The sequence below is a fragment of the Mobula birostris genome, chromosome 6 (assembly GCF_030028105.1).
Source record: "Mobula birostris isolate sMobBir1 chromosome 6, sMobBir1.hap1, whole genome shotgun sequence".
Lineage (NCBI taxonomy): Eukaryota > Metazoa > Chordata > Chondrichthyes > Myliobatiformes > Myliobatidae > Mobula > Mobula birostris.
Genome location: NC_092375.1, coordinates 37,929,226 through 37,950,682, shown reverse-complemented (window position 1 = coordinate 37,950,682; position 21,457 = coordinate 37,929,226). Strand labels below are relative to the sequence as shown.

Genomic DNA, 21,457 nt, shown 5'->3' with positions numbered 1-21,457 from the left:
TGCGATCTGTCGGCAGTCAAACCTTTGCATCTCTGGCGGTGAGGCTGGTCCACTTCTTGATGTTGTCGATCCAGGTTGTCCTATGTCTACCTCGTGAACCGCTTGTACATTGTACACAATTCCCAAATTGCAACTCACTCAGTCTTTCGTTTATAAAATCTTGCCACTCGGCTATTTCCATTAAACTATAATTTCAAACTTATTTTTACTTATCCAAGCAGCTTCTCACACACTATTAAATGAACAGTGATCTCTGTCATTCAAATCCTTTCTTTTTGTTTATGTAGTCATTAACACTTTGATTCTTAGTTTAGTTTAACCTGTAAAACCTGGGCATTGTATTTCTCCATATCATTTGTTTATATTGAAAAGATAGAACTTTGTTGACAGTGTCTGTTTTTTTGACACATTCTCATCCAGCCTCTTGACCTATAAACTCCCGTCATCTTCCCAGAATGAACGATAAACATTTGAAATGTTTGGCTAAGAATGTCTTGGCTGGCTTTAGTTTTTAGTAATTTTTCAGGAAATGCCTGATCTATATTCTTTTGCATGTTTTCACTTCTTCCAGCCCCCAGATGTTTGCATTGATATGGCTTTGTAGGAAGTTCCCACCATGTCTTTGAGTATGGTACAGGTTGAGTACCCCTTATCTGAAATGCTTGGGGCAGAAAGTGTTTTGGATTTTGGATAATCAGATAGCTTGGGATCTCCATCATTTTCAACTCTGAATTTATGTGCTAACGGTAAATAGTCTTTGTCTTGTACTTTTTCATCACATGCAGTTTCTTAACAGTAAAAATTACTACATACCATTAATATAATGAAAGTATAATTTGTGCAGGGTAACAAAAGCTACACAACAGCATCAGGAGAATGCCATATCAGCTGTTGAGCAACAAACAATGGCCTGCTTTCAGTCTCTACCTGTGATTCTGTGTTTTGATTAAAAGGTTACAGTAACACCATTTTACTTAGTTTGGGTTTTAATTAAGGTATAAAACTATCAGCATTGTAGACTTGTTAGATTTTCATCAGCGACAATCTCGGCAAACTCAATGAATTTTCAGCTGTCTTTGTGATCGGCAGATGCTTTAGAATTTAATGCCCTGCCATTTCTTACATTTCCTCAGCCAAATTGCAGCATATTCATGATTACTTCCAATTTTCAGTTTGTTGCGATAGATCTTTGCTGATGTCACTGAACAGTATGCCGATGGGGAAATATGTTCACTCTGACACTGATGAATTGAATCTTTCAATACACGATCAAGATGTCCAGTTTTCACTTTATGCAATGTTTTTCTAATTTTTATTAACTTCTGTTCCTTACACATGTGAAGTCACTTCCCAAAAATGCACATAGCTTGGAACCTTCCCAGCACCTTGTTGAATTTTCTATTTGTGACATCATGTCTGTGCTCCAAAAAAATTGATTCCAGATGTTTTCGGATTTTGGAATTTCATATAAGTGGGTACTCAAACTGTATTTGCAAACTTGGCATGTTGGTTAGCAATTAAATACATTTTCAATGACCATAACTTAAATAATATGAAATAATTTCTGTTTCTTGCTGATTGGCTTTCTATTTTCTTCAAGCTATCTAAATTGGAATTTTTTAAAAAAATCATAATCTCTGGATATCTGAACAATTCATGGAGGGCATGGCAGCATGGCCCATTTGTAAGGTAATAAGTAAATATTATAAGCCGGTTATATTTTGCATATATTCAAAGGGAATAAAAATGTCTTTCTACTTACAGGTCAAGTGGGTCAGGCTACTGAAGTTTTGAAAGATGGACAGTACACTGAAAGTATATCTAAGGTGCAGTAACTATCTCAAAATATCTTGCATAAAATACAATTTTTTTAAAAAAGTTAAATAAATCAAATGCATGATGTTTGTAAAAATAATCCCTCAGTAGCAATATGTGTATGTAAAGTAGATGTCCCTATTTATTCAGTCATGTTGATACATTAATGTTAGCTCTTAACCATTGAAGCTTAACTTGAGTAGAAGTTCATTTGTTGAAATGAATTTACAGTAAGGCACATAACTAATATGTGATGTACTTTATGGGATATTCACTGTAGCATTTTTCTACATTTTCTTTGGTTTTTTGATTTCCAATCTAAGGAATAATGTAAATTTTGAGGGTGTCATCTATTAAAAGGTCATTGAATATCCAGCACATAAATAGCTTGGTTTTTCACTGATAGATTTGTACAAAATGCCAAAGACCAATTTGCTTTTAAATAAACCTCTTCAATCGCATACACAACTGGTTCCAACAAACAGTAATGTAATAATGATCAGAAAATCTGAATTACCAGTATCGATTGAAGGTTTAAACAAAAATGGGTAGTACATTGGGAGAGCCTGTCTACTGTTAAATATTACCATAGTCCAAAAGCGGCAACTCTGATGCAGTGTCCCGCTGCACAAGTGCAACCATTCAGGTGAGCACAGGATGAAAGCATCATTTCTTTCTTTCAGACCAGAATTTTGTATTATTAGTGACATCCTTGATGTCTAATTCAGCAAAAGCTTCCCTCAACATTAGAAGTGTCGGGGGGAAAAAACAAGTTAGTTGTTAATTTCTTTGATGTCTCTGTGCTCAATATGGAAGTCCCAATATCGAGCAATATCATTTAAGGAGTTAACATATGAGGAGCATTTGGCAGCTTTAGGCGAGTATTCACTGGAATTTAGAAGAGTGCATGGGGATCTCATTGAAACCGACTAAATGTTGAACTGACTAGATAAGGTGGATGTGGAGAGGATGTTTCCTGTGATGGGGATATCTGAACTAGAAGGCACAGCCTCAAAATTGAGGGGTGACCTTTTAGAACAGAAGTATGGAAGAATTTTTTTTTTTTTAGCCAAAAAGTGAGGAATTTGTGGAATTCCCTGCCACAGACTGCGATGGAGGCCAAGTCCGTGGGTATACTCAAGTGGAAATTGATAGATTCCTGATTGGTCTGGGCATCAAGAGATGTGAGAGGGCAGGTGTGTGGGGTTGAGTGGGATCCGGGATCAGCCATGATGAAATGACAGAGCAGACTTGATGAGCTGAATGGCCTAATTCTGGTCCTATGTTTTATGGTCTTATGATTATACCAATCTTGCAAATTTTAAAAGGGTGCAAATTCAACTAGGTAATTTTTTGTTTAAATGTTGGCAGATATTTTTTAGTTATGTCTATATTTAATTGCTTTGTGAACATTTTAACATCACAATTGTATTTGATAGCAAGTGTTTCAAATCAAGTTGAAATTTATAAGGGTAATTTTCTTTTATATCTAGTTGCAAACCAGTGTCTCCATGGGAGCCATGAATGTGGGTGATAAATATGAGATAGATGTTGACATGCTGGCTGCTAGCAACCCAAATCTTGGGGAGCAAGTTGTGGTGAGTGTATTTATTTCTGTGTATATTGGGGAAGTAATGGCAAGTAAGCATTGTGTAAAGAGAAGCATCAAGATGTGTTTTCTAAAACAAATTGTAGGAGTAAATGACTATCTTTATTTTGTTACAGAGTTTAATTTCCTTTTATAAGCACTTTTAATTCCATGTATCCCTCTTTGTGACAGGAACCACTATTCCAAATGTTCAAATCAATCTGACTTTCCCAAGAGAACGAATGAACCGCAGCCTAAAATGATTCCACTCTGTTGGGCTGTACCACCATTTTATTAATAACTTCCTCTGTGCCTCTATTTTAAAACAATTTTCTGACGAAGGGTCTCGGCCTGAAACGTCGACTGCGCCTCTTCCTAGAGATGCTGCCTGGCCTGCGTTCACCAGCAACTTTTATGTGTGTTGCTTGAATTTCCAGCATCTGCAGAATTCCTGTTGTTTCTGATTTTAATTCATGTGGTCTTGTAAAGCATTTTGATTTATAACGAATACAACAGTTCTGTTGCACTATTTTCATTATTAACCCTTATCCATTTTAAAATAATACCTTTTCCTGCATTTATTTGAAGAAAATAAGTAATCATTTGGTAAATCTCCATATTAGCACTGGAATACATTTAATATGTTTAAAATTTGTTCCTAATTAATAATTAAGATTTGCTTTTACAAAATTCTGGTGCTTCAGTGCAAATATATGCTTAATCTGATTGCGACAGCTACAGATGAGATTTACTAGATTGGTTCTGAGGATAATAATGACAATTAGAGTGCAGAAACTGGGATTCTTTTAGGAATAAAGGGGCAAAGAGAAGATCTAGTAGTCATTAAAATTAAGGAATTTTAGATTTGATAATAAAAAGTTGGTAATCAGAAAGAATGAATTTGTGAATGACAGTCATGCCAGAGGTGAGATGAGGAAAATATTTTGGTAATGCAAGGTGGAAAGAACATTCAGTGATGGCTTTTGAGTGGTAATTGGGTAAATACTTCAGGGATATTATTATATTAGATATTGTCAGGGAATGGAACTTAATAGATTGCTTTTGGAATAAGAACTAAAAGGCCTCTCATTTTTGTCTATAAGATTCTTTCTACCATTCTTTTAAAGCATTGAGAAGTATGTTGATTTCTTGGGTGAAAGGCATATTTGAGGTGAAAGTTATGTGTTAATTTTGCATGTTTTTAAATAATTCAAGCCACAATATTGGCAACAAATAACGCAGGAATGACATGAAAATACCTTAAAATACACCTTGAGAGCTGCCTGCTAAAGTACTGGGTTGGGCAGGTGGAAATTTATTGATTTGCGCCCTAGAGTTAAGAAAAATGAGAAGTGAACCATTAAAACTCTGAATTCTTGTAGGGCTTGACAGATGAAGTTTCCTCTAGCCAGATCAACAAGTATCCAGGGTTGCTGTTTCAAGATGAGGAAAATGCATTATTCATTCTTTGGATATTGTGGCAATTGAATATGGGGTGAATACTAGAAAGTCACGTTGAAGTAAAAAAAAAATCTAATATGATTGTTTTAAAAGGTAATGCAGACACTTGGAATGAAATGGCTACCTGTTCTGCTTCCTATGAAGTTACACCAGCTTGCACTGTTGGGACCTATTGACCCATGGAAAGTCATGTAATTTATTTTTCCATTAGCATAAGTACTAAATAATTTAAAGTATTACATCTCATTAAAGGTGGAATGTGTCGGGAGGACTAAAGACAATCCATTGATCACATTTACGCCCACGTCGAAGTTGAAAATTGGATCATCACCTAATTTTCATGGTACGTATGTTATTCTAAGTGTGTCACTACCACCAAAAATAGATTTTATTTACAGTGTTCCAAGTAATATTCATATTTTAAGTTTTCTCTTTGGTTTAGATTACTTCTGTGTAATTAATTTTCAGAGATTTTCATGTGAATTCAATACCCTTAGCACTAATGCTTGTGCAGAAAGGAACCCCGCAGATTAAAACAAATGTGTGGTTGTGTTCTTGGATAATTTTTTGGTGCTATCCATTCCCATAAATGGTTTGGGTATCATGCATTCAAATGAATTGTTAGTTGTTGTACAGCACAATATGAAACTACAAATGATTGTATGGAAGTGGGGCTCCTAGTGGATTGAAATGAAGACTACCCTCCACATTCTTTGAAAGTGTACTGAAAAATAATCATTGAAAAGAAATAGGTATAAAGTAAGCAGTTTTATTTCAGAGAACATGGAAATATTCTGGGTAGCAATCATGTTGAGCTTCTGTCTTCATGAAGACAAGCAGCATGGAGAAGCGTGGTGCTTAGTCAATGAGATCAGCAGACGGAAGAAGTCCCCATCAGGTCAAATAAGTGGTAAAACAGCAGAGGACCGTGTCCAGACATGGTTTACCCACTTTAAAAACCTGCTGGGAAGCCCTCCAACGATCACAGAAGAAGAAGAGGACATACCCACGATACTAACACAAGTCGACATTGATGACAGCCCATTCACCATTGCGGAACTGAAGAAGGCCAAATATGCACTCAAACAGGGCAGGAGCGCTGGACCAGATGGGATACCACCAGATGTCCTGAAGAACTGCGACCTGGACGACATCTTGCTGTGCATATGTAAAACAGCACTGATGAAAGGCAACAAACCAGAGCAGTGGTCACTCTCAAACATTATCCTAGTCCCCAAGTCTGGATTCTTCACGAAGACAGATAACTACCACGGTATCAGCTTGACCTGCATCTTAGCAAAGTTATACAATCGGATGATCTTGAACAGGATTTGCACTGCCATTGACTCTAAGCTAAGAATCAATCAGAATGGTTTTCGACAGAAGCGCACAACAGTAATGCAAGTACTTGCTCTCCGTAGAATCATCGAGGAAGTCAAGAAGAACAACCTACCAGCCGTGCTTACTTACATTGATTTTCGCAAAGCTTTTGACTCCATTCAGCGAGGTAAAATGCCGAAGATCCTGAAAGTTATGGAGTGCCAGACCGTCTACTGAGAGCAATAGAGACCAGCTATACCAAAGCCATGGAAAAAGTTGTATCACCAGCCGGAGAAACAGCAGTGTTTGAGCTCCTAGCTGGTGTGCTGCAAGGAGACACCCTGGCACCCTACATCTTTATAATCGTCCTTGATTACGCTCTGCGTCAAGCTACCAAAGATCATAACAAGCTTGGTTTTACCATAAAACCAGGATGAACCAAAAGGGTCAGACCAGTTATGCTCACAGATCTCAATTTTGCAGATGACATAGTCCTGCTCTCTGACTAGATGGAGGAAGCACAGCAGCTACTGAAAAAAGTGGAAATTGAGTGCAATGAAGTTGGACTTCACCTAAACACTAAAAAGGCAGAGTACATGGCGCTTAACTGCAACGAAGGTACTCTCAAGACCGTAAAGAATGATACCATTAAGAAAGTCAGACTATAGTTCCTGGGGTCAAGAATGATGAGTTCGGAGAAGGACATAGATATGGAAGGCGCTGACGTGGAGGGCTATGAACGACATGAAGGAAATCTGGAAGTTGAACCTGACAAGAGGGCTTAAAAAGAGGATCTTCATAGCAGTCATAGAGTCCATCCTCACGTACACATGTGAGATGTGGACGCTCACCAAGACTATGCGAAAGTCTTGAGTTGGTTGCTATACACGAATGCTCCGGATGGCTCTTGACGTGAGTTGGCAACAGCACATGATGAACGTCGAGCTCTATGAGGACCTACCGATGCTCACCACTAAGTTCGAGGTGAGAAGACTGCAACTAGCGGGGCACTGTCTACGCCACCCAGAGCTACCTGCCAGCCTTGTCATCATATGGGCGCCCAAGCATGGGAGGATGAACCCTGGGCGCCCTGCCAAGACTATGGTCAACACGCTCCTAGAAGACAGCAGCACAGCTAATGTAGATGAACTGAACACACTGATGAGGGAGGGGGAGAAGTGGAGAGTCCGTCATAGTGCCCGACGCCAGCCCCCTAGGCCTGAGTCGACGTAGTAGTAGTGAGCTGCTGTCAATTTTCACTGGTATTAAAATGAACTTCTTAAAAATACATTTTTGGAAAATAATTTAAGATACTTTCGAGGCAGCTTGTAGCTGGAACTCTTCCTTTCTGTTGAAAATATATTTACACTTAGAACATTATAAAAATAAGAGTAAGGAGAGTAAGCCTTAGTTATCTAAATCTTGCTCTCCCACCCTTACTGTCCTTGCTTTTAACTGGAATATACTTCTGTTGAGCACAGTGCAAATTTTCTTTGAAACTCTCCCACTGTTCCTCAACTATCGCACAATATGGCCTGTGTTCCCAGTCTATGCTACCTACTCCTCCTTCTCCCTTTGTAGTCTTCCTTGTTTAGGCATAGATGAATCAAACTGTTGCACCCTGCATTTGTATGAGAGATTCAATAATATTGTGATCACTCTTTCCAAGAGGATTCCTAACTAGAGGATAGTTAATTTTGCCTGTCTTATTGTACAGGACCAGATCTAAGATATCATTTCCACTTGATGTTCACTGACATGCTATTCAAGAAAACGATCATGGTTGCATTCTATAAAGTCTTCCTTAAGGATGCCTTGACCAACTTGATTCGCCCAATCTATGTGCAAGTGATAGTTCCCTCCCCACCCTCCATTCCATTCTTACTTGCATCAGATATATGATTTATTGCACGTGCCACTGTAATGTTATTTTACGGCTTATAGACAACTCCCACCAGATCAGGGTTCAATTCCCACAGCTATAAGGAGTTTGCATGTCCCCATGACACCATGGATTTCCTCCAAGTGCGCCAGGTTCCTTCCTCATTCCAAAGACGTACTGTATAAGTTGGGGTTAGTAAATTGTGGGCGTGCTATGTTGGCACTGGAAGCATGGTGACACTTGCGAACTGTTCCCAGCATGTCCTCGGACTGTGTTGGTCGTCGATACAAGCAAGACCTTTTTTTGTGTTTTGATGTGCATGTGACAAATAAAGCTAATCTTGGATTTTTAATTTCTGCTCATCTCTACCTCACAAGCATTGTTTCTGTAGTGGCTACTAAATCATACCCTTTTTCTACCGATTTGTGCCACAAATTCACTGGCCTTGTTTTAAATACTACAGGCAGTCAGATAAAGTACTCTTCCACTCATTGTCCTTTTAGAATTTAGTAGCCTTTGTGTCTTTTGCATTTGACTTTTATATACTCCACTCTCACTGACTTTTGCTTTAATCTCTGCATTACTTCTGTCTGTTTTTCTGCCTGAATACCCACCCCTTGTCATATTAATTTAAATGCTCCCTACAGTGCTAGCAAACAATGCTCCAGGACATTAATCCTGGTCCTGCGCAGGTGTAGACTATCTGATTTTGTATTGGCCCCAGGTGTAGACCTATCCCAGAACCAGTTCCAATGCCTCAGGAATCTGAAACCCTCCGTCCTTGCATCACTGCTCAAGCCAAAAATTCATGCTGATTCTGTTGTAATTCCTGCTCTGACTAGCTCATGGCATGGGCAGTAATCCAGAGGTTATTCCCTTTTGAAGTCCAAATTTTAGTGTATCTCTTAGATCCCTTAATTCAGCCTATGGGACCTCCTCCCACTTCAGTCTCCCCTTAAGAATGTCCTGCAGCATCTCCTGAGAACATCATAAGATGTTCCTACTTTTGGTTCTTGGCTCTTTAACCAGTTTATTTTAGATATTCATTCTGAATAGCTTCTGCTACGTGTTAGTCTACTTTACAAAACATTGTGAATTCTGCTAAACCTGATTCTGTTATATTCATCATGATTTGATCTTTATCCAGCATACACAGATCTGGAAATTGTACATGCTTTGTTTCTGGCTATTCATTCTATTTCAGTTTTAGTTCTTAATGCTCCCAAGTGTTTTCATGTGCTTTTTCAATAGATTGTAGAAGATTAATTTCCTACTTCTTGCATCCGCCGAGCACACTGATTATTTTATGTGCGTTCAAATCATATGTTGAGCTTGCACTGGGTTACAGCTGAAATGTATTTACCAAATCTTTTCTATTCTCAAAACATTTTGTTTTGTCAGTGAAAATATTTATATTCATAGCATGTTAGCTACTGTTTCTATAAGATTGAGTTTGACCTAATGTTTTTAACATTAGATACAGAATTTAATAGATATTAAAGTTATTTTATGTGTGTTGATCTAAAGTCATTAATTTCTTTATCTCTAGACTACAATGATGGCCTTCAGGATACAATCTCCAAAGAATTAAATCATTCTTCAAATTCTCATCGTGATGACAAAGATAATTCAAAGATAGTAGCCTTGACCTCTAGCCAAATGCCAGCTAAGCCACTTTGCATACCTAGTAACACAGAAGTTAATTTGCACAAGTTTGAGGATAGCAGATGTGATACGATGAATTTGGAAGAAACCACACCTACTCGTGTTGATCAAGCTCCAATGGAAAGTCCCAGTGATTCTTCGGGTTTAAGTAACACAACGCTTATTGATATTTATCCAAGTATGGTAGCTTCAATGAGTAACTTGCTTGATCGCACCTACAAGAAAGAGGCTGCATCAAGGTTAATACAACGTTATCGATATTTCCAGTTCAATGTATGTAAATCAAAGACAAACACAACTCAAAATGGAATAAAGGTCAAAGTCAGGATCGATGGCCAGAAGTTAAAGAGGCTAAGAAGTCATTCTGCTATAAGATTAAAAACCTGTGAAGGGTTCAAACAAATGCAGAACAAAGCAATTTCTCCAAAAAGTTCCAAGACCTCGCAAGGTAATCTGGACGCAAAGTTTTCCCTTGCTGCTAATGTATCTCCGAGGACTGTGCTACAAACAAATTTAACATCTGAAACTGTTGGTTGGAAATTTGGAAATTTGTATGATAATTCAGCTTGTTGCCAGCCACTACCCGTAAGCCGTTGCAATCCTCAAAGTCCAGTTGAAGTTGCAAATTACTGCAACACAAGGAATACTTCAGTTTTTAATGTATCCCCATTGAATGGGTCAGCTTGGACTAACTCCAGTTGCTTAAAATCATTGAGTTCAAAATCCAATGTAGCAATAGTGGAATCGCCAAGCTCAAGAATCAATGTTGATCATTTACAAAATGCAGAACAATGGCCAGTGAACAACAATACAGTTACACAACCAGATGCTGTAGTGGCAAAATGCAGCCGATCACCATGTGGAAGGCTTTTGTGCTCAGTTAATACTTCCTGCTGTAGTGGAAAGTATAAACGGAGGCATTCTATTTCCTCTGCTTCTGTTCCAACCAAGTTGTGTTCTGTACAAAGCTTACTTAAAATTAAACCAAACAAAACAGATGCATTTGAATCACTGTATCAAAGTTTGGTTCAGAATTCGATCTGCCTTTCAGCCTCAATGACGCATCCCAGTATATTAAATGTCCGTTCCGTTCTCAGAAAAGAAATAGCATCAGTGAGCTCTGTTACCTGCTTACCATCCCAGTTATCAAGGAAACGGGCTGCGTGTATTGATCAAGCAAAGGAAACTTCACGATTGCCGCTGAAGAGGTTTCGTTCCTTTCCAGAGTCTTCAAGCATGACTCAGAATAGTCAGGATTACTACTGTACACAGAATGGATTTTATTCTCCAAGAAGCAAGCAAAATAGAGAGGTACTGTAGATCAGGGGTCCCCAACCTGTTTTGCACTGCGGACCAGTTTAATATTGACAATATCCTTGTGGACTGGGGGCGGGGTGGGGGGGTGGTGTTCAAGTAGGGTTAAACTCACCTCAACATGTCCTTCACAGTTAGGGTTGCCAACTTTCTCACTCCCAAATAAGGGATAAAAGTAGCAGTCAAATCCCAGGACACTTTACCCCAGGAAAGGCTACCATGACCATGAAGCCTTGCGCGGGCACCTGTGTGCACATGCATGACATGCGCATACGTGCCATTTTTTCCCCACAAATCGGTTTTCCCTTCATTTTCCTGACCTCACTGTACATGCATTATTTCTACTTTATATAGGCTGTGTATTTATCATATCATTCCTGCTTTTACTATATGTTAGTGTTATTTATTTTCGGTTTTATGTGTTATTTGTTAGGTTATTTTTTGGGTCTGGGAACACTCAAGAATTTTTCCCATATAAATTAATGGTAATTGCTTCTACACTTTACGCCATTTTGGCACGAAAGGTTTCATAGGAACGCTCAACCTTAGCGGGGGAAATACGGGACAAACCAACTTAGCCCAATATACAGGATGTCCCGGCAAGTACAGAACAGTTGGCAACCCTGTGTTCAAGTTCAACAGTGTGTGACAGGGAATGAGGAAGGTGCAGTTGACTCATATCGTTTCCTCAAGGCCTGGTAGCATATGCTTTGCGGCCTGGTACCGGTCCACGGCCCGGTGGTTGGGGACCGCTGCTGTAGATTGTCCTGTGTTCTGTGCAGAACTATTGTATCAGTGTTGCAATTGATGGTGCACATAACATTATATTCAATTCTGTTTACAATGTTGCACTTCTTACATTCTCCAGAAAATCGCTGCAGATGTGTTTATTAAATGGGAAAATAATCGACCCTATTGTAATTCTGGTATGTATTAAATTTGATAATCCAGTTCTGTAGTTAAATTTTTGTTCACTTAATGGAATTACTTTGCACATACGAGATTGATTTCCTTAAAATATGCTGAAATATTAAGGGAGAAACTACAGTATTTGTAATATTGTATAATACAATCCTGTGACTACTTTAATTACAAAATTATTTTGATCACAGAATACAAATGTTTTTCTTTCCAGTTCTGTAGTTAAGCCTTGCAGTGCTGCCAGAATCTGTCACAATGCCAGAATCAGTCTTTGACGAACATTCAAACATGCCTGCATTTGCTCTATTGCTACAAACAGCTCAGTTAAAGCTCACTGGTAGTATTAGTGCCTCTGTTATCGGTCTCAAGTATTTACCATTAGTTGGTTGTGATGTTTTTCCCTTTAATATACATCTTCAGAATGGAGCAGGAAGAGCACTTCTTCCAGGCAATTTTTTTTTTACTTTTGGTGTGCCACCTAACCCAACATTACTGTGGGGTTGCAATCCTAGGAAATGGCCCACAACACAACTTTTGGTAACATGAAACTGTGCCATATGCACATGCATCAAGAAAAGCAAGTGGAAAAAATAAATGTATTTTCTATTCACAAAATCCCTATCACTACCAGAAAATTTTGAGATTTGTGAATTCTGTAAGGGTGAATTTCCATTACCCAAGCAGCCATGACATGGATTTGAATGTCTTCAAATTGATTTTTAGATATTAAACTTAAAATTGTATGGAGAAAATGCATTTTGTGCTGGGTATTATAATTAGTTAAGCATCCTTTAAACTCTTAAAAGTAATAAATGGTTTAGCAGAATTTGCCTGAGAACTCTAGGCCATGAGTTCGTTTATCACTGGGGAAATGTACTGGTGGATGGAATTACGAGGCAAAAGCAATCGCAAATTAAACTTATTTAAATGTAGTAGTAGACAAGTTGACAGATCTTAAATTAGTAATCAAGTTTATAAACTCTTTTCTGTCTAAAGTAAACATTTTAACATTGTAAAGAATGCACATCCATGGTTGTTCTACAAGAAAAGTTCCCAATTGCATTTGATTTCTTAAATTAAGTTGTTTTAGTTGGAAAATTGTTATCTGTTGTTTATTTACAGCTACTGTTTTACCTGTAATAAATAGCTCTGGAAACACTGTGAGCTTAAGTTTATCACCTCGACTTCACAACAGGTATGCAATGAAGTAGATCTTTTATTGTACATTGTAAATGGCCTGCTATCTTTGAAGAAAATAGTTTTTATAGAAAGTAGGCATATGATTTTGAAACTTTGAGAAGGATTTTATTATATTTATGATTTGTCATTTGCTTCACTGGCTTTTAATTTAATCAAGATATTATTGCTCAAGCTTATTTCTGGCATGTATTTTGACAAGATGCATAGTTTTAGCAAAACTACAGTAGTACAATTGCCTCAATAGTAAACAAGTTCCTTCTCCATTTTTCTGTCCCTTTAAAGGGGGGTGAGTATTAATTGTATTTAATTGTGATCAAGATGAAAACAGGGAAGTTGTGAATATTTCTTTTCTATGTTTCAGTAAATAACCTGCTGAATACATGATTGTAAGCAACACACATAAAAGTTGCTGGTGAACGCAGCAGGCCAGGCAGCATCTCTAGGAAGAGGTACAGTCAACGTCGACAGTACCTCTCCCTGGAGATGCTGCCTGGCCTGCTGCGTTCACCAGCAACTTTTATGTGTGTTGCTTGAAATTCCAGCGTCTGCAGAATTCCTCGTGATGTATTTGTCAGGATGATGTAAAATTGCACTTTTTGTGCTAGCTGTTTTTATTTTTTTAAAAACTCAATCAGTAGGTGCAAAAGCAATTGGGTTTATTTTAACTGGTTTAGATAGGAGCAACAGACCCCAGTCCTGCAAATGTATTTGTATTTATATTTTTGTCTGCACAGAGTATTTGGTTTGCTCAATTTTAGCACAACATGCTCATGATCATAATTCAAAGTCAAGCAGAAAATACTGGAAATACTTGGTCAGATAATGTCTGTAAAGCTAGAAACACAATTAGCATTTCAGGTAGATGCTCCTTCAATAGAACTAGGAAAGGGAGAAAACAAGAGCAGGTTAAGTAGTAAAGGGGAGGGATAGTGGTGACGCTGGAATTTGTGATTATGAGACTAAGGTTGTCCATGTAATTTGTGCTGTTATGTATGGATGACATATTAATCGTAGCTGATCAAATTGGGGGAGGTGTACGAGTTAGATATAGGGGCTGGATGTTGGAACTGTGCTGGGATTATGAAAGGCAGAATAGTATTTGCTGGAAGCATAATAAGAATGTTGGAAATGCCCAGCAGATCAAGTAAAACCTATGGCAGCGAAAAACTGAGTTGATAGTACAGGCTTCGCATCAGCTTCTGATATAACTGGTAAATACAATAAATGCCTGTGATACAGCAGTAAATTGTTGAATTCAGTATTGAGCTCAGAGTATCAACATGCCTGAATGGAAAATGAGCTGCTTTTCATCAAACTTCATAGGAATGGTGTGGGAGGTTGCAGTTTGAAGTCAGAGCAGTATTGAGAATTAAAATGGCAAACGGCTGGAAACTCAGGTTCACTTTTGTGGACTGAATAGAAAGTTCTTACAGCGATCACCCAAGCTACCCCTGGTTTCTCCAGTGGAGACACTGCTCATGAGCACAAAGTATAACGTATGAAGTTGGAAGAATTGCAAGATTTTATAGGATTTTATATGTTTCAATCAGATCCCCCCTCAATCTTCTAAATTCCACAGAGTATAAGCCTAGTCGATCCAGTCTTTCATCATATGAAAGACCTGCCATCCCAGGAATCAATCTCGTGAACCTTCTTTGTACTCCCTTTATGGCAAGAATGCCTTTCCTCAGATTAGGGAACCAAAACTGCACACAATACTCCAGGTGTGGTCTCACCAAGGCATTGTACAACTGCAGTAGTACCTCTCTGCTCCTGTACTCGAATCCTCTTGCTATGAATGCCAGCATACCATTCGCCTTTTTCACTGCCTGCTGTACCTGCATGCCCACTTTCAATGACTGGTGTACGATGACACCCAGGTCTCATTGCACCTCCCCTTTTCCTAATCGGCCACCATTCAGATAATAATCTGTTTTCCTGTTCTTTCCACCAAAGTGGATAACCTCACATTTATCCACATTAAATTGCATCTGCCATGAATTTGCCCACTCACCTAACCTATCCAAGTCACCCTGCATCCTCCTCACAGCTAACACTGCTGCCCAGCTTCATGTCATCCTCAAACTTGGAGATGCTGCATTTAATTCCCTCGTCTAAGTCATTAATGTATATTGTAAACAATTGGGGTCCCAGCACTGAGCCTTGCGGTACCCCACTCGTCACCGCCTGCCATTCTGAAAAGGTCCCGTTTATTCCCACAGCTTCCTGTCTGCCAACCAATTCCCCATCCACATCAATACCATAACCCCAATACCGTGTGCTTTAAGTTTGCACACTAATCTCCTGTGTGGGACCTTGTCAAAAGCCTTTTGAAAATCCAAATATACCACATCCACTGGTTCTCCCCTATCCACTCTACTAGTTACATCCTCAAAAAATTCTGAGATTCGTCAGACATGATTTTCCTTTCACAAATCCATGCTGACTTTGTCCGATGATTTCACTGCTTTCCAAATGTGCTGTTATCACATCTTTGATAACTGACTCTAGCATTTTCCCCACCACCGATGTTAGGCTTACCAGTCTATAGTTCCCCGGTTTCTCCCTCCCTCCTTTTTTAAAAAGTGGGGTTACATTAGCCACCCTCCAATCCTCAGGAACTAATCCAGAATCTAAAGAGTTTTGAAAAATTATCACTAAGGCATCCACTATTTCTTGGGCTACTTCCATAAGCACTCTCGGATGCAGACCATCTGGCCCTGGGAATTTATCTGCCTTTAATCCCTTCAATTTACCTAACACCACTTCCCTACTAACATGTATTTTTCTCAGTTCCTCCATCTCACTGGACCCTCTGTCCCCTACTATTTCCGGAACATTGTTTATGTCCTCCTTAGTGAAGATAGAACCAAAGTAGTTGTTCAATTGGTCTGCCATGTTCTTGTTCCCCATGATCAATTCACCTGTTTCTGACTGTAAGGGACCTACATTTGTCTTAACCAATCTTTTTCTTTTCACATATCTATAAAAGCTTTTACAGTTAGTTTTTATGTTCCCTGTCAGTTTTCTCTCATAATCTTTTTTCCCTTTCCTAACTAAGCCCTTTGTCCTCCTCTGCTGGACTCTGAATTCCTCCCAGTCCTCAGGTGTGCCACTTTTTCTGGCTAATTTGTATGTTTCTTCTTTGGAATTGATACTATCCCTAATTTCCCTTGTCAGCCACAGGTGCACTACCTTCCCTGATTTATTCTTTTGCCAAACTGGGATGAGCAATTGTAGTTCATCCATGCGATCTTTAAATGCTTGCCATTGCATATCCACCGTCAACCCTTTAAGTATCATTTGCCAGTCTATCTTAGCTAATTCACATCTCACACCTTCAAAGTTACCCTTTAAGTTCAGAACCTTTGTTACTGAATTAACTATATCACTCTCCATCTTAATGAAGAATTCCACCATATTATGGTCACTCTTACCCAAGGGGCCTCGCACAACAAGATTGCTAACTAACCCTTCCTCATTGCTCAATACCCAGTCTAGAATGGCCTGCTCTCTAGTTGGTTCCTTGATATGTTGGTTCAGAAAACTATCCCACATACATTCCAAGAAATCCTCTTCCTCAGCACCCTTACCAATTTGGTTCACCCAATCTATATGTAGGTTGAAGTCGCCCATTATAACTGCTGTTCCTTTATTGCACGCATTTCTAATTTCCTGCTTAGTGCCATCCCCAACCTCACTACTACTGTTAGGTGGCCTGTACACAACTCCCACCAGCGTTTTCTGCCCCTTAGTGTTATGCAGCTCTATCCATATCGATTTCACATCCTCCCGGCTAATGTCCTTCCTTTCTATTGCGTTAATCTACTCTCTAACCAGTAATTCCACCCCACCTCCTTTTCTTTCATGTCTATCCCCCCTGAATGTTGAGCTCCCATCCTTGGTCACCCTGGAGCCATGTCTCTGTGATCCCAACTGGAGCATATTCATTAATAACTACCCGCACATTCAATTCATCCACCTTGTTACGAATGCTCCTTGCATTGACACACAAAGCCTTCAGGCTTGCTTTTACAACACTCTTAGCCCTTATACAATTATGTTGAAAAGTGTTCCTTTTTAAATTTTGCCTTGGATTTGCTGACCTGCCACTTTCACTTTTCACCTTACTACTTTTTGCTTCTACCCTCATTTTACACCCCTCTGCCTCTCTGCACTTGTTCCCATCCCCCTGCCACATTAGTTTAAATCCTCCTGAACAACAGTAGCAAACACTCCCCCTAGGACATTGGTTCCAGTCCAGCCCAGGTGCAGACTGCCCTGTTTGTACCGGTCCCACCTCCTCCAGAACTGGTTCCAATGCCCCAGAAATTTGAATCCCTCCCCCTTGCACCATTTTTCAAGCCATGTATTCATCTGAAATATCCTCCTATTTCTACTCTGACAAGCACGTGGCACTGGTAGTAATCCGAGATTATTACCTTTGTGGTCCTACTTTTTGGTTTATCTCCTTACTCCCTAAATTCACCTTGTAGGACCTCATCCCGTTTTTTTCCTATATCGTTGGTACCTATGTGCACCACGACCACTGGCTGTTCACCCTCCCACTCCAGAATGTCCTGCAGCTGCCCAGAGACATCCTTGACTCTTGCACCAGGGAGGCAATATTCCCTCCTGGAGTCTCGTTTGCGGCCGCAGTAACGCCTATCTATTCCCCTTACAGTTGAATCCCCTATCACTATAGCTCTCCCACTCCGTTTCCTTCCCTCCTCTGCTGCAGAGCCACCCATGGTGCCATGAACTCGGCTGCTGCTGCCTTCCCCTGATGAGACATCTCCCCCAACAGTATCCAAAACAGTATATCTGTTTAGGAAGGAGATGACCTCAGGGGACTGCTGCACTACCTGCCTACTGCCATGCTGTTTAGTGGCCACTCATTCCCTTTTTGCCTGTGTAGCCTTTACCTGTGGTGTGGCCAACTCACTGAACGTGCTATTCACGGCTTTCTCAGCATCGCGGATGCTCCAGTATGAATCCAATCACAGCTCAATGCGGTCTGCCAGAAGCTGCAGCTGGACACATTTCCTGCACACATAGTCATCAGGGACACTGGAAGTATCCCTGATTTCCCACGTGCTGCAGGAGGAACAAACTATGGGGCCGATCTCAGCTGTCATGACCTACCCTATACGCTACAGCCTTGCCGCCTTCCTTGCTTCAAATTCCTTACAGACCGTTCTCCTTTCAAAGGCACTTACCTGGCCTTACCTCACTTGGAGTGAAGCTCGTCCTCAGCCTCTGCTCGCCAAAGCCTCTTGAGACAAAGCCTTCCTACTCTGTCTCCCTCTACTCCGTCGCCCGCTCCGTCAAACTGCTCTCTTATAAATACTCCCGCTGCCTCACGGACCGGCTTACACGCGCTTGCGCAGTCCTGTCCCGATCAACCGCTGAGAAAAATGGCCGACTTCCACGAACTGCTCTCTTTAAACAGGTTATTGTCTATAACAAGAAAGTGGAACTGTGAGGCTTTTTAAGAAAAAAAAAGAAACTTGAGTGGATGATTGGATTCTCCTAACAAAATAGCTTGAATGCTTGTCAGATATTGTTTTGCAAATAATTCCCTTTTATTTTGTCTTTTTAACAGAGTATGTCGAAAACTGGACTACAGTATAACAAAATGAACACACCATTATGAACTACTGTAACTTCATATTGTGAAACCTCTCCAGTGTTAACCTAAGCTTATTGTTAAATGTGTCTGCCTGTGTTATCCGATAATGTTTTCCACTATTTTAAGTGAATTTAGAAGAAACTGTTTCATTCTCTCCTTCTCTGGAAGGGTGGTACAATCTCATTTATACTGGGGAGGGCAGATAACCAGCCAAACAGTAATTGTTTGTCTGTACCAGTTAGTGAATATAAATGCTGCTTGGTGATACATTTTAAACCTTTGACTTAGTACTGACAAAATGTAAACAATATTGCAAAATCTGGACAGCATATTTAGAGTCTAAACTGATTATCAACATATTTTCTCTTTAAAATATGGTCATACTAAGTTAATATTGCGTTCCATCTGTATTTCACGATATTAGTAAATAATATTGCAGCTAAAATATCTCCCCATTTGTTAAGTTTTATATTGAAAACATGAATTTTATGCTTAACTGTTTGTTAGTATATAAGCTACCTTTCTACTGAATTATTAAAATATCATGTGTTTAATGATTTTGCAAAAGTCTTTGCCCAAATATTAAACTTGTGGATAACAGTTCTGGCATCCAGGCCCAAGATGATTCTGAGCAAAATTCAGAAGATTCATACAGAGATATTTATCCTGTTTCAGGATATGAGTAGTACTTAAACAACAAAATACACAGAACCTAGCATAGAACGGTACAGCACAGGAAAAAGCCCTTCAGCATACATTGTCTTTTCCGAACATGATGCCAAATTAAACTGACCTCTTCTACCTGTATGTGAACCATATTGCACCATTCTCTGTATATTCTTGTGCAGAAAGCCTCTTAAATGCTACTCATATCTGCTTATACCAGTATCACTGTTAAACAAAAAAAAATGCCTCGCGTGTCCTTTAAACTTTACTCTCTCACTCTCAATGCTTGTTCTTCAATGTTTGATATTTCTACCTAAAATTTGCCTCCGCCCACCCCCCCCCCCCCAATGTTCTAATCTTTCATATCCCTTGTCAATCAGAGTTCCCTAATCCTATCGGCCTGGACTGAGTGTAGACACTTCTCTAGATGGGCAATCTATATATTGTTTCAGAAACCATAGTGCGAGTGCTTGGATTCTGCTCCATCTGCAGGAAGCCCCAATCAATATTAGGGAAGTTCAGAGCCCTGTTGGCAGGTGATGGAGTAACATCGTTTTAGATTGCTCCTACCCTATTTACTTTATTGTCTCCTACCAGTTTTTTTTTGAAACCTTATAATACTTTAATACTGCTCTACTATGGCTGGGAAAAGAACAAAAGCTTCTGCAAAAGAAAGAGAAACAGAAGACGAATCCCCAGTCACTTTGGATTTAATCAGTGACTTCCTTAAACGGCAAAAATCAGAATTTTCCAAGGATCTTCAACGACTTAATGGCAAATTGGATACAATCCAACAAACTTTAACTGAGCATGAGAACCGAATTCAGGAAAATACTACAAAGCTGGTAACACTTGAAGAGGATCTTGAAGATACATTTAAACTCTGCCAAGAGTTATCTTTATCCAATGAAAAAAATGATGAAAATAGAAATAACTTGTGAATTCTGGGTCTTGAAGAATCAATTGAAGGCACTAACCCTAAGAAGTTCTTTGCAAACGTTCTGAAATAGCTATTCCCTGTTCTATTCACTTCTGAGCCGAGGCTTGATCGAGCATATCGCTCGCTGACTTCAAAGCCATTGTCGTCGGCAGCAAGACCCAGGTCGGTCATTCTAAGTTTTCATGAATTTCGTATTAAAGACCTTTTAATTTGCCAAACCCATCGACAAGGAATGATCGATTTCCATGGTTACAAGGTCAGATTTGTGGAAGATTATTTGCCTGAAGTTATAGCTGATCGTATGAAATATAAAGAAGTTACGTCGGAACTTTATAATAAAGGATTTAAACCATCCCTTTGGTTTCCCGTCCACCTGAGTATTGTTTTGAAGAACGGATTACGAAAAAGAACAGTCGGTTGAAGACGCAAAAGTTTCTGAAGGATGAAGTCTAAAACTGTTATATTTCTTAGTTGATCAATTTCTTTCCTCTGTTAATATGAATTTGAAATAAGGTTTCAATAAGCTTACATTTTGGCTGTTCATATTTTGTCTTTTGTTATATATATTTGGATACTTTTTTATTGTATCCCTTTTTGAGGTTTTATTTTAATAAAGCTTTCTTTGAATTTGTTTAAACTGATCCTTTTGTATTTTCAAATACTGAGTTATTTTTCTTTTTATGTTGTGTCTTGGTAGGGACATATTTGACCTTGTAGGACCAGAGTTTCTGTCAACAGGATTTTTTGGGGAGGGAACTTAGTTGTTAGCTCGCTGACTGTCTATTGGTCAGCTTTCTGGCTTTGGGTGGGGGAGGAGCTAGGACCTATTTCTCTCTGGGGAGCTGTGTTGGGTTGATTATATGATTGCCTGTTTGACTACCTTACCTTACAGTTTGCTTTCTAGTTTTAATAACTAATGGCCAGATCTTTTAATTACATGATGATTTGTATTTTAAATGGTTTGAAATATTAACTTATTTAGTTTGAATATGAAAGGGTTGAATCACCCCATTAAACGGAACAAAGTGTTTGCTTATATTAAAAAATTAAAAG

General features: G+C 39.2%; 1 protein-coding gene across 5 annotated transcripts in view; it reads left to right on the top strand.

The window, feature by feature from the left end:
* LOC140198948 (uncharacterized) overlaps positions 1 to 21,035 on the top strand; it is an 82,053-nt gene extending 61,018 nt beyond the window's left edge. For all 5 annotated transcript variants that reach the window (XM_072260249.1, XM_072260248.1, XM_072260250.1 and 2 more), the window contains 7 exons: positions 1,765 to 1,826; positions 3,309 to 3,413; positions 5,117 to 5,207; positions 9,616 to 11,042; positions 11,914 to 11,971; positions 13,089 to 13,161; positions 18,772 to 21,035. In XM_072260249.1, the coding sequence (XP_072116350.1) occupies positions 1,765 to 1,826; positions 3,309 to 3,413; positions 5,117 to 5,207; positions 9,616 to 11,042; positions 11,914 to 11,971; positions 13,089 to 13,161; positions 18,772 to 18,808 (1,853 nt within the window). In that variant the 3' untranslated portion in view covers positions 18,809 to 21,035. The remainder of the gene's footprint in view (positions 1 to 1,764; positions 1,827 to 3,308; positions 3,414 to 5,116; positions 5,208 to 9,615; positions 11,043 to 11,913; positions 11,972 to 13,088; positions 13,162 to 18,771) is intronic.
* The last annotated feature ends 422 nt before the right edge of the window (positions 21,036 to 21,457 follow it).